General features: G+C 44.8%; 1 protein-coding gene across 1 annotated transcript; it reads left to right on the forward strand.

Moving 5' to 3' along the window:
• Positions 1-507: 507 nt before the first annotated feature.
• Positions 508-5364, forward strand: PMAIP1 (phorbol-12-myristate-13-acetate-induced protein 1). Its single transcript, XM_073343660.1, has 2 exons — positions 508-904; positions 2025-5364. Exons 1-2 carry the CDS (start codon positions 850-852, stop codon positions 2135-2137), a joined length of 168 nt encoding a protein of 55 aa, XP_073199761.1. The 5' UTR covers positions 508-849; the 3' UTR covers positions 2138-5364.
• The last annotated feature ends 6694 nt before the right edge of the window (positions 5365-12058 follow it).

The raw sequence follows: 12058 nt of genomic DNA on the forward strand, positions 1-12058 counted from the left end.
TTGGTGTAACTTGTGTTGATGGGGTGTTTTTTCCACACCCCTGAGCAACATACATTACACTGAGGAAAGTGCTAGCCTAGACACAGCCTAAGCTAAGATGGGGCTCCGCTGGGCCAAGTCTCCTTGAGACGCGCTGAGGACCGCGCAAGCTGTGGGCCTGTATTCGGGAAATGCTTTTTACAGCCTTATCCAAAAGGGTGCCACGGGGCCATGCTTCGAGGCCTTGGCACTAGCAATGCCTAAGAAGGGCTAGGACCGGGCTTACCCTCTCACAAGGCATTTCCCAGCGCCCTAGGGCTCAGCGCTTCAGCGGGGGGGGGGAGGGGGAGCGGCGCAGGGCCCGGGCAGGCAGGCAGGGCTGGCACAGGGACCCTGCCCGGGCGCCCGCTGGGAATCAAACCAGCAGCCACCGCCGCCGCCGCGCTCCAGCCCGCCTCCCTGAGGCAGCGCGCCACGGGCCGGCCGGGGGCGGGGCTGGCCGCCAGTTCGCGCGCCGCCTCGGGCAAGTCCGGACGTGCCCGGTCCCGGCAGCAGACACGTGCCCCAGCGCCATGCCCGGGCGCTGAACCAACTTGTGCAAGCACGCCCGGCATCCTCGCCGCGGATTGGCTGCAGGCCCCGGGGGAGGGAGGGATTCCCTTTTGCTTTCCCTACCTCATCACCGGCGAGGAAACCCCCGCCGGCCCAGTGTCTCCCTTTATCGCGCCGCGGCGACGCGCAGGCAGCCAGAGCCGTGTAGACGGGCGAGAGGAGAGCGCCGCTCGGCACCGTCCCGCTCCCGACACCGTCCCCCGGCAGCCTGCTCTGATCTCCCCGCGGCGGCTGCAGACCAGCGGCGAACGACGCGAAATGATGCCGGGAAAGACCCTGCGCAAGGGTGCGCAGCAGAGCCCCGCTCCCGCAGGTACCGGCCCGTCCCCCCAGGAGCCGGCTGGGTGCCCGGGGGCTGAGCCTGGCCCCAAGCGCCCTTAGAAACGCACGGGTGTGAGATGATCGCTGCGGTGCCGCGATCCGGGGAAGGGGGCTTAGTCAGTTTCACCTTCTCGTGTTATCCGGCTGCAGTGGGAGCGAGAGCGGTTTTGCTTTCTGTTCTTGCGTGAGCAAGACGGGGTTCCGTTTTAAACGGCTCAAGATTTCCCTCTTGCCTGGGGAGGGGGGAAAGAGTAAGAAAGAGGATTTTTAAACTTCTGACTGAGGGTGTAAGCAAGACGGAAAACCAGAACAATGTCTTAGCCAGATTTCGATGTGTTGTTATTAGATGCTCCCTGCAGCCTACAGTAATACAGGGTTGAGTGGTTCAGATCTTTGCCATCTGAGATAGGAACCCGTCTAAAACAATGTTTCAGCGGCGATCACTAGAGCTAGGTCCGAGGCACCAAATTCGAGTCTCGATTTGAACCACCACCCAACTCAGGGAATGTGCGGCTCCAAGGTTGTGGTTTCGAAGTTCTGGCCCCCTCGAAAACTGGGGCCTTTGGATCGGGGGGGGGGGGATTCAGCTTAGGATCATTTCTAATGACCGCTCCATAAATACTGACGGCGAGCTCGCGTCTGGTCTCACAGGGGGAACTGGATTCACTCAGAGAACAGAATCTTGCGTTTGCTGAAGCGCCCGAGAAGGCTGTTTAACAATACAATCTAGCGAGATCAAAGTAGTCATTCTTTGTGGCTTGTCGTTTGATCAGTGCTAAGTAAAAAAATGTTCAAAAAGTATGACTGTCACTTAGGGTAACATTTCTCATGCAAATTGTGGGATGGGAACTTTTTATTGCTTTCCCCAGTCCCAACAAGCAACTAGAGCTAGTAAAAATTGTTTTTACAGGTTTCTGGGGTTTTTATTTTAAAATTTTAAATTTCTGTTACCAGCTCTGTAAGCAACTGTACACCTTTACAAATCTCTTACCTTTTGGGGTAAAATGTTTAACTTATAGACATGTATGATTTATGTGAGAGCTATCCCCTATAGACAAGAAAGTGTACAGAATTCACAAAACTGATGACTGGTTTTCCTTTGTGTTTTACAGCACAGGAAGCTGTGACCCAGTGCTCTTTGCAACTACGCAAAATAGGAGATATATGCAACCTGCAGCAGAAGATTCTTAATGTTATTACAAAACTGTTCTGCCCAGGAACGTGAAAACTCTTCGGGAGATGTCAAACAGAAGAGGAAAGAAGAAAACAATGGTTTTGGAAAATATGGTCTTTGCAAGCTTGTAATAAGTGACTTGCATGAGATGAGGAGATGGAATTAGCTGTATGCATTACTTACTGCTGCCTGTTCCCATTGAAGGAAGGCTGTTGAAATATGATTTCTCTGGAGAGCTGGACATATGTATTGGTTGGTGGATGTCAGTATGGGGGGGAAATTACAATTAACCCTTCCAAAGACTGACCTGTGGAGTGACTTGGAAGAGCAAGGAACCTTCTCATCTGACAAGCCTATCGATGTTCTGGTTCAGGAGTTGCATCTAGTTCTATGTCACTTGGAGCAACAGGCAGAAGATACCAGTTACCTCCAAACATTGGACTGGAATGTACCATGAAAACCAGTTTCTAAGTTCTTGATGGTTTTTGTTTTCTAAAATGTAGACTCTATTGTACAAACCTGGTGTGGAACATTATCTTATTTTTTTTTGTTATTTGTTTGTTTTGGTTGTAGCAGATGTACTGTCAGTGATGTTAGTTGTTACGCAGATGTTTCTCTAAGGAATAACACCGTAATTCTGTTAATTATGAGGTTGCTGTATGGATCTAGGATGTATATATGTGTATGAAAATAGTATTTCATGGAACTTAGAGAGATGACTTATGGCTTATGCACCAGAAATAGTGCAGATGACTATTCAAATGGTGCCATAAAGCATGCATTAAAACAGATTAAAGGAAGCATAGTAGCTTATGGCGATTAAGAAAGTCCTTCATGCAGTCAGTACTCTAAGAAAATTATTGAATAAGAAAAATGCATACATTAAAACATATATTACATAGCAAAATAAGATGATTGGCAGGTTTATGAGTTTGGGGGAGATTCCTTCACAGCATCAGAAGGAATATTAAAACAGAATAAGTTACTGTTGGGAGGTAATAAAATTACTCTAAAAACAAATAGAAAGTGAAACTAAAATGGAATCAGTGGTTTTCTGGAGAAAAAACATGAATTATTTTTCAAAGAAAGTAACTGCTCAGATTAAGAGAGATGTCAATAAAACTGAATGTTACAGTTGTTACAGGAAAGTAATGTATTGCTTCTAAATGAAAGCTGAGACCTTGACTGGAAATAAAGGATAGGAAAAAAATTCAGCTCTTATTTGGTGTCAACCTCATTTTTGTTTGTAATGATGAAGATGCTGTTATTTTGTCTCATGATGTGATATGTTAGTGAGATGCTTGTTGCATCCTTCTTGAAAAGCAACATTGGGCCCGGCTTGGAGAAGAGACTTGTTCTGCACTTCAGTCCATTAGAAAGCAACTTTTCTGTTTGTATATTTTAAAAGCACCTTGAATCAAATGCAAGAGATGGTGCAACTACCATGTCTAAGCCAAATTAATCAGTGTCTTAAACGATGGGCTAAATTATACATAGGATGTCAACTAGTAGGAAAATGGATGTAAGTGACAAAATAATGTAACTTGCTTGGGTTTGGTATTCAGAGAGTGCAAAATAAGTGTCAGATTCAGGCTGAAGGAAGATGTAGCAAAAAAAGTAACTTGAATTCACACACTCTTGCTTCTACTACACTTTCCTCTTGCATGTAAATTACATCTGTCTTATATACCTTCTGAATGCCAGATCAGTGCAAGTTAAACCATTTCACTGCTTGCATCCATTTTGGGCTCCCTTGCCCTTCGTGTGCAATTCATTCCACACTAAGACACCAATGAATTTGAGCTAGGGGTTCCCAAACTTGGTTCGCAGCTTGTTCAGGGTAAGCCCCTGGTGGGCCGTGAGACACTTTGTTTACCTGAGTGTCCGCAGGTACGGCCGCTCCCAGCTCCCAGTGGCTGCCAGTGGCGCGGGCCGGGCCACCAATTGTCCCAGCTCCCATTAGCTGGGAACAGCAAACCACGGCCACTGGGAGCTGCAAGTGGCCATACCTGCAGTCACTCAGGTAAACAAAGCATCTCGCAGCCCGCCAGGCACTTACCCTGAACAAACCGCGAACCAAGTTTGGGAACCCTTATTTGAGCCTATGATCTTGCATAAATCTGCTTTCTTTCATGAGGTTTTCATTGTAAAGCTCTTTTCAATACCCCAGGACCAAGTATCCAGTGATCTGATTTGCTGACACTGATTTCACTTGGTATAATCTCAGCTGCTGGGTTTGTTTGTTTTTTTGATGTATAAAAGGCACAGTCCCAGCAAAGGAACTTTTGCATTGGCTTGAATGAGAGCAGGAGCAGGCCCAAACATAGCAGGTTTCCTCTTCCTATGAGCTGTCAGATATTGTGTTCTCAGTGAGAACGTAGCATTTCAGGATGGTGTTGTTTTATCCACAGTGCCACAAGCTAATGTGAAACACGTGAACTTGTCTCCCTAAAGGTACAGAGTCCTGTCTCATTCAGAAGCACCTTTTCAGGTATTAAAGGGTGACTGTTGTTTTCATTTCTGTTATGTCAAATTTTAGCTCCATGAATAACTCCATGAGACTAAGCAAAGTGTTCGTTCACGGTTTGATCTAACAGCCACTGAATTCAATGGAAAGACTCCCAGTGGTATCCATGGAGTTTGATCACAGTCTTAGGTAAAACTCCAGTGAGGTCACTAATAGTTATGTCAGACTAAGAATCTCAAGAAAATATAGTATTAAGGAACTGCGTTGTTGCTAAAATACACTCAAATTAAGGTGTTCAGCTTAATGGGTGCAGCCTTACAGTTAATTAGGATGCTAGCCAAGGTTTCAAATGGCCTGTCAGTAATTCCAGGCTGTAAATAACAAAAATAATAGCATAAAGCTCTGGGAATGAACGATGTAAATGTCACAGGGACATTTCAGCTGGGAATTGCAGCACTTTATTGTATAGCTGTGGAATGGCAATGTTTATTTTTCATGGAATGTTTTTATGTTGCTAAATTCCATAGTGTGTTTATTTGGTGATTGTGTAATGTGACGTCAATCAAATTGTTTACAGTGAATTCAAAAGAAGAATTAGTTCAAAGTGACTAATATCTGTATCAGTTTGATCATGTGATTTGTGGGTAGAGTTTCCTTGCATTACTTTTCAAAATGATGTGCCATATGACTGTATCAACATGAGATTGGTTTTTCTCAAGGCATTTTTTTGGGTTAGGGACAGATGTTTTGTTATATAACCCAATAAAGTGTGTCTGTTGTTATCTTGTTAAGATAATAAACATGATGTGTTTGCAAGCAAATCATTCTTTGTTGTAAAATCTGTTTTCTGAGGATTCTGAATGAATGGTCATATGCCAATTCCTTCTGAATTATTAGGAGTTTAAGGTCACATACTCAGTCATTAGATATCTTCCGGGAGACTTGATATATTGGATTTTATTTATGAGCCCTTGGATATGAGTTATAACTAAGGTCGCCAGAATTCAAAATGAGAAAGCAGGACACTTATTTTAATATTGGTTAGTGAGTATTTGCATTACTACCCTTTGCTGAGTGGAAGCAGAATTGCTCAGTTGTGTGTCAAAAGCCCTATACTACTAAACAGTTAGCTTCTCCTTTAGCTCAAGTGATAGGGGTTTGCTCATTATGAGCAAAAGGCTCTATTTATCTAGTAATCTGCATATCCAAGTACTATCGAATGATACAAATCATAATCATCCCACAAATAACCCCATGAAGTTCCCAGTGGCCATGATGGGCAGCCTTGTGACGACAGTGAAGTCTAAGGAGGACATAGTTCTGTCACAATTTGTCTTGGGTGCACAGGGAATGAACATGGGAGGGGTTTGACAAGTGGGAAGAAGTTCAGGTTTGGGCTTTTCCACAAGTCATGAAAGGGTTTAGATGCTGGGTAAGGATGTCAGATTAATGGTACTTGTCATGGTGGGGGTCGGTGCAGCTATAGCCGAGCAAAAGGATACTACAAAGCTACTTCCCCTATTCTCCCATAAGCCCTGAGTCCAGATGTGTCTCTGTACGGCAACGTGCCCATCCAGGATGCTCCCTACCTCTAGCCTACCCACAAGAGCTAGGGTAGCACTGTGACTATTTACACATTCTTACAAGAGGCAATTTACAATACTAGGCCAAATCCTCTCTTCTGAGGTCATCCACAGAAGCCCCCACCCGCAATGTACTGAGCACGGTTCTGTTCTGACTATTAGAAGAGGGGCAATGCATTAAGTATCTTGAGTAATGCGCAATCAGATTTTTATAGCAGCATGTCAAGGGTTATACAACAGCCACCAATCCCCCTCTAAGGGAAAGAAAAAACTCATCACATGCTACAGATATTTACATCAAAAGATCACGGGATTCTGACTCATCCACAACAATCTAACTTGAAAAGGTGAAAAACACAGAAACCAACAGAGACAAACACCAACAGCACTATCTGCTCAGCCCCAGGTCTCTTCTTATTAGACACAGAGCAACAGACACCGACCAGGCCAACACGTGCAGGGCTTTCACATTCAACTTTAGGCTGCTCATGTGAAAACCAGACTCGCCCACTCTGGCACCTGGAGTCACATGTACTATCTCCTAAATGCTCTGCTAGACACCAGCTCTCCAAATGATTTTAGCCAACTGGAAAGACCCGCCTCATGTTGTGGTAACTATTCTTAGTATGTGTTAATTTAAGGAAATCCTTTTCCTCTCATTAGCACCATGAGCCCTGGAGGCATGGCAAGAGCAAGGAGGAGAAGATAATGGTACAAGTAACTTGAAGCAGGACTGGCTGGTGCACATGGTAAGGTATATTATCATGTGCAGTATTGTCTGTCAACTGTATGTGCTATTCAACGGTCTGACTATTCTTTCATGGTGAGTGAGATAAGCTGAGAGCCTTAACCCACTGCCAGAAACAAAGAAGGGTCTTTGTTCTAAAACAGTGGTTTTCAACCTGGGGGCCGCAGACTGTGTCTAAGATGTGGTCACTCTAAGGCCTTTCTGCAGTAAGGAGCAGCAGCGGTGGCCATTAGCTAAAAGTGGGGAGTCACATCCCAAAACAATAGAATATCTGGTTGTTAAGAAAGCCCTCCAGCCCTAAGGAAGTATAGCACCCACAGTGACCAGATCAAAACACAGACAGTAAGACGTTTAAAGAAAAACTTTGCAAAAGACCACTTTGTCTGGCAGAACCACCTATCAGGAGTTTCAGCTGGGAAATCTATGCTTCCCTTTTGTTTGACCTTCAACTGTTTCTGTCTGGTTTTAATTGTTTCTGTCTCTTGCGTAACTGGTTTACCAACATTTGAATTGACTCTTGTATGTGTAATGTGGTAGGATTGGTTAAAATATTGTTTCATAATACTTTGGTAAAAATGATTGGTTAAGGTACAGATAACCAGGACCTAACTTTAACTGTAAACCTGGGGTCCAAAAGGAAGTTCTTTGGAACCTAACTCTGGGACACAAGATCAAAGCTGCCAGAACTCGATACCTTGCATGACCATACCATGCAGAAGCCAGGGCCCTGGACGATCCAATCCTGACTGGCCATCTGGAGACGCTCATCTGCTTTACTGGGAGTTGTGAGCATTGTATGTTTAGTGAGTGTATTCTGTTGATTAATTGTTAATAAATATAAGTTAAGGATATTATTGTGTAAAGGCTTTTTCACTGGGACAAGGGCCTGCCAACCCGTAGAGGAACACTGAACCTCGGGCACAGGGAGGGTAGGGGGTGGAGCCCTAAATTGTGCAGGTAACAATAGGGTCCACAAAAGGTTGTCATTAACATAGAACAGTGGTTTGCAGCTTGTGGACAGCAGGCCCCTGGGGATCTGCAGACTAAGATTTCCAAAAAGGTCCGAATCTCCATTCAACATTTTTAAGGATCCACAAATGAAAAAAGGTTGAAAATCACTGTTCTAAAATATACTGTTATGCCCCTTGGGTGATACAACAGGAAGCCAGCCCTGACAAGAAGAGAGTAGAGGTCAATTCTGCCACCTTCTCCTGTTCTCACAATGCAGCATTCTGAAAATAGGTCATCTGCCAGGCAATTAGAAACAGAACCATGAACTCTTTCAAGAGGTCATGGAAACACCTTACCAACTCCATGAACCCAGTAGTTGGAGTCGTACTAGAAAACAAGTTGCATTTGCAATAACCTTTTTGCCATATTTATGCCTCATGCAATTACTGCATTATTATTAGTTGTATTACCATAGTGCCTAAGAGCCCGGGTCATGGACCAGGACCCCACTGTGCTAGATACTGTACAAACACAGACCAGACAGATAGATAGTAAGTCCTTGGGGCAAGGCTAAGCATAATACAAGAGGCAACAGAGGGATACAGACCGACTGATGGGGGAAATCAAAGAAAGAATGAGAATATTTTGACAGGTTTCAGAGTTTATCTTGATTGGCAATGGTCTCAGCACACCAGCAGCCTAGGTGCTGTCAGGTTTTTTGTAGGCATGATGGCAAAGGAGAGTTTTGAGGAGGCTTTGAAGGTGGGTAATGAGGTAGCTCTGCTGATGTTTATGGGGAGGTCCTCTCAAGCGTGAGGGGCAGCATGGAAGAAAGCACAAAGGTGCTTATTGGAACATGTAACAATTGGGTAGTTGGGGCTGGCAGAAGTGAGCATCAACAGCTCACTAGCAAAAGGATGATAGGTAGGATGAGGATTGACAGTGCATGGCCCTTAAAGTGAAGACAAGCGGCTTACATTTGATGTAATAGGGAAGGCGGAGCCAGCGAAAGGATGTAAAAGGGGGTGATGAACAAAGCCACAGGCCCGGAAAATGCTTTTTGAGGCAGCGTTCTGGAGGACTATAAGCAGGGCAATGGTGCATTTGGTAAGGCCAGATAGATGCATATTACAGTAATCAAGATGACTAGAGCCTGGATGAGAGTTTTGGCTGTGTAGATGGATGGAAAATTTGGCAAGACAGAATTGGCAAGATTTAGACATAGCCTGGATGAGACAAGTTAGAGATAGGTCCAAGTCAAAGATGCTACTTAAGTTGTAGGCCTGAGAGATAGGGAGGATGGTGTGTGTGTGTGTGTGTGTCCATAGTGTTCAAGAAAGAAGGTCGTGGGAGAGCTTGTGGTGAGGGGGAGGATTAGGAACATAAGAACAGCCATACTGGGTCAGACCAATGGTCCATCTAGCCCAGTATCCTGTCTTCCGACAGTGGCCAATGCTAGGTGCCCCAGAGGCATAAACAGAGCAGGTAATCATCAAGTGATTCATCCCATTGCCCATTCCCAGCTTCTGGCAAACAGAGGCTAGGGACACTAACCTTGTTTTAGTCTTGGCCTTCACAAAGAGATCCATTTTGGTCATGTTTCACTTAAAGCAAGACATCCACGAGGCAAAGTCAAAGAGACAGGCAGTTATAATGATATAGTGATCAGCTGCCTTCAGTGATTCCTAACTCAAGTGCTCATGCCTCAGGTGGGTTAGCGTGGAATCGAATGTCCATTGATGTGCCCAGTACCTTCGAAATTCAGTATAGACTGCACGCAGGAATTAGCCCTTTTACAACATAAGACACCAAAATGCCAACACAAGTACTCCTGGAATCATTGTCCCCCGCATTTCTTTTCATTTTCTCTGATTCCTGATGCTTTTCCAGTTTCACTGTATTCTTAAATACAAACAGTCATATACATACTGTATTGTTTAAGATGACATCCATCGTGAATCTGCCATACCAGTTCCTTGATAAATGTACATGAAAGATATGTAACATTTAGCAGAGTTGCTTTGGCCTTGCTTTGTAACTTAGCCTGTTGTACAGTATTATTCCACAATGAAAACAGTGCAGTTTACACCAGTGTGACTGTGGCATTCCGTAGTATTTTAAAATCATTTCATTAATATAGTGCCACTTGTGTGCGTGGTGATTGGCAGACAAAAGTGACTGTCCCTTTCCCTGTTAATTTCCTGTCATAGGCTCTGATTTACCAAAGAACTTAAGCACATGTGTAATGCCTACATATAGGCTGAAGGTTAATGCGTGTTTAAGTGTTTTGGTGGATTAGAACCTAAAGGTCTGCGGTGTAGTTCTGACTGTCATAGCCCAATGTCAGGGAATGCCTGGAGGCATTCTAGCAGGCTGCCAACTCCCAAGAGTGCTGGGAGAATGTATATCAAAACATCCTTTGTCAGGATTCAGTCTCCCTGCTTTAGCTCTGGACTAGAAGCCAGTGCTCAAGAATCTAGCCAAGAAATTTATACGGTGCCTGTCACCAAAAGATCTGAGCACTCACAATCCTACAATGTATCCTCACAGCTTCCCTGCAATGCTATTATCCCTCTTTCACAGATGGGGAATTGAGGCAGAGAGAGACTAAGTGACTTGCCCAAGATCACACAGAAAGTCTGTGGTGGAGCCAGGCCATGAACCTGGGTCTCCTAGGTCCCAAGTTACACCATAACCACTGGATCCGCCTTCCTCTGCATTGTCATTGTCACACACTCCACTCACTTTGGGGAGTTTAGCGACACTGACATTCCCCCCAGAACACCCCTTTTGTGCTGCATGTGTGCTAGCTCTGAGTTTGTAGCTGGCTTTTGCTCTGGTGTGTAAGAGAAGGCAAGGGGAGGAAGGGCTTCTGTCCCTTTCACACAGACACAAGACCTCCCACACTTCTGCTTTCAGTGACACCAGTGGGAAGCCAGGGTAACCCCATGCCCCTCTAGCCCAAAATGGGATCTATGCTCTTAAGAGACAGAGCAACTCCTCAGTAACAACTCTATGAGCAAAACTCAGAGGTCAGAATCAGAGTCCTTCCCTCCCCCCATCCATATCAGCATCTAAGGAAAACAGCATTTCACTAAATAATTATGTTTTCCCTTGATCAGCTGCTGAGATAGATAGTGTATCAAGATGTCGTCACTGGCCACCAGGTGGAAAATACCCTGAGGGCACAATGATTTCAGATACCTTTGTACCGATCAAACCTGATATCAGAATGATTCACCCTCACACTTCAGGGTGAGTCCAGCCCATGCAGGGGAAAACAGTAAACAGGGAAGTGTAAGGGTTTTGCTTTTATTACTACGCCACTTACAAAATACCCTGAGAAGCATCTATCTATTAGAGCTTTAGCTAGTACAGGGATAAGTGATTAGATAGATAGATAGATAGATAGATAGATAGATAGATAGATAGATAGATAGATAGATAGATAGATAGATAGATATGCAGTGTAGTTGTAGCCATGTCAGTTTCAGAATATTAGAGAGACCCGGTGGGTCTCTTGTATTGTCCACTGGTGAGAGAGACAAGCTTCTGAGTCACAGAAGAAAAGCTCTGTGCGGCTTGAACGCTTGTCTCTCTCACTATCAGAAGTTGGTCCAATAAAAGATCTGACCTCACCCGCCTCGTCTCTCAGATAGATGGATAGACAGACAGACAGACAGACAGCCTTAGTTCAGAATGGAACATGTAGTTGAACTGAAGAGCTCTTTTTTAACATGGAAGAAAAGAGCCATTTTATGAACATTTTTTAAAATCCCTTAAAATAGTTGTGGTAACCGTTTCGGAACTTATTTGCCCAATGTAAGTGTTTGGAGAAGCACAAGGCTAATGAGAGGCTACCAAGCTTCTTGACTGGCTTGCTCAGGCTTGGGAGGTTAAACAGTAGGGGTAGTTTGAGAAGTTGGCCAAATTAAGCAAATTAAATTCCTCAGTAACGTCACAACTATTCCATGCTTTGGCTTGCCTGGCAGACATCCCTCCTCAGAAGAGGCATTGACAGTCTCATTAAATAGGGATCTCAGATGACCATGACTTTCCCCACACCGGAATGGCAGGGTCTGGGAGTCCCAGACAGCGACAAGAATTGTGAGCGGTGCTTCTAGGACTACCCATTGTACGAATGAGTCAGACTCAGGGAGAGCATGGTGGTGTTAGGCCTGTGTTTGGCAGATGGCTTTTGGCAGCAGCTGGTAGGAGCCACC

This window comes from Lepidochelys kempii, chromosome 5 (genome assembly GCF_965140265.1).
Source record: "Lepidochelys kempii isolate rLepKem1 chromosome 5, rLepKem1.hap2, whole genome shotgun sequence".
NCBI lineage: Eukaryota > Metazoa > Chordata > Testudines > Cheloniidae > Lepidochelys > Lepidochelys kempii.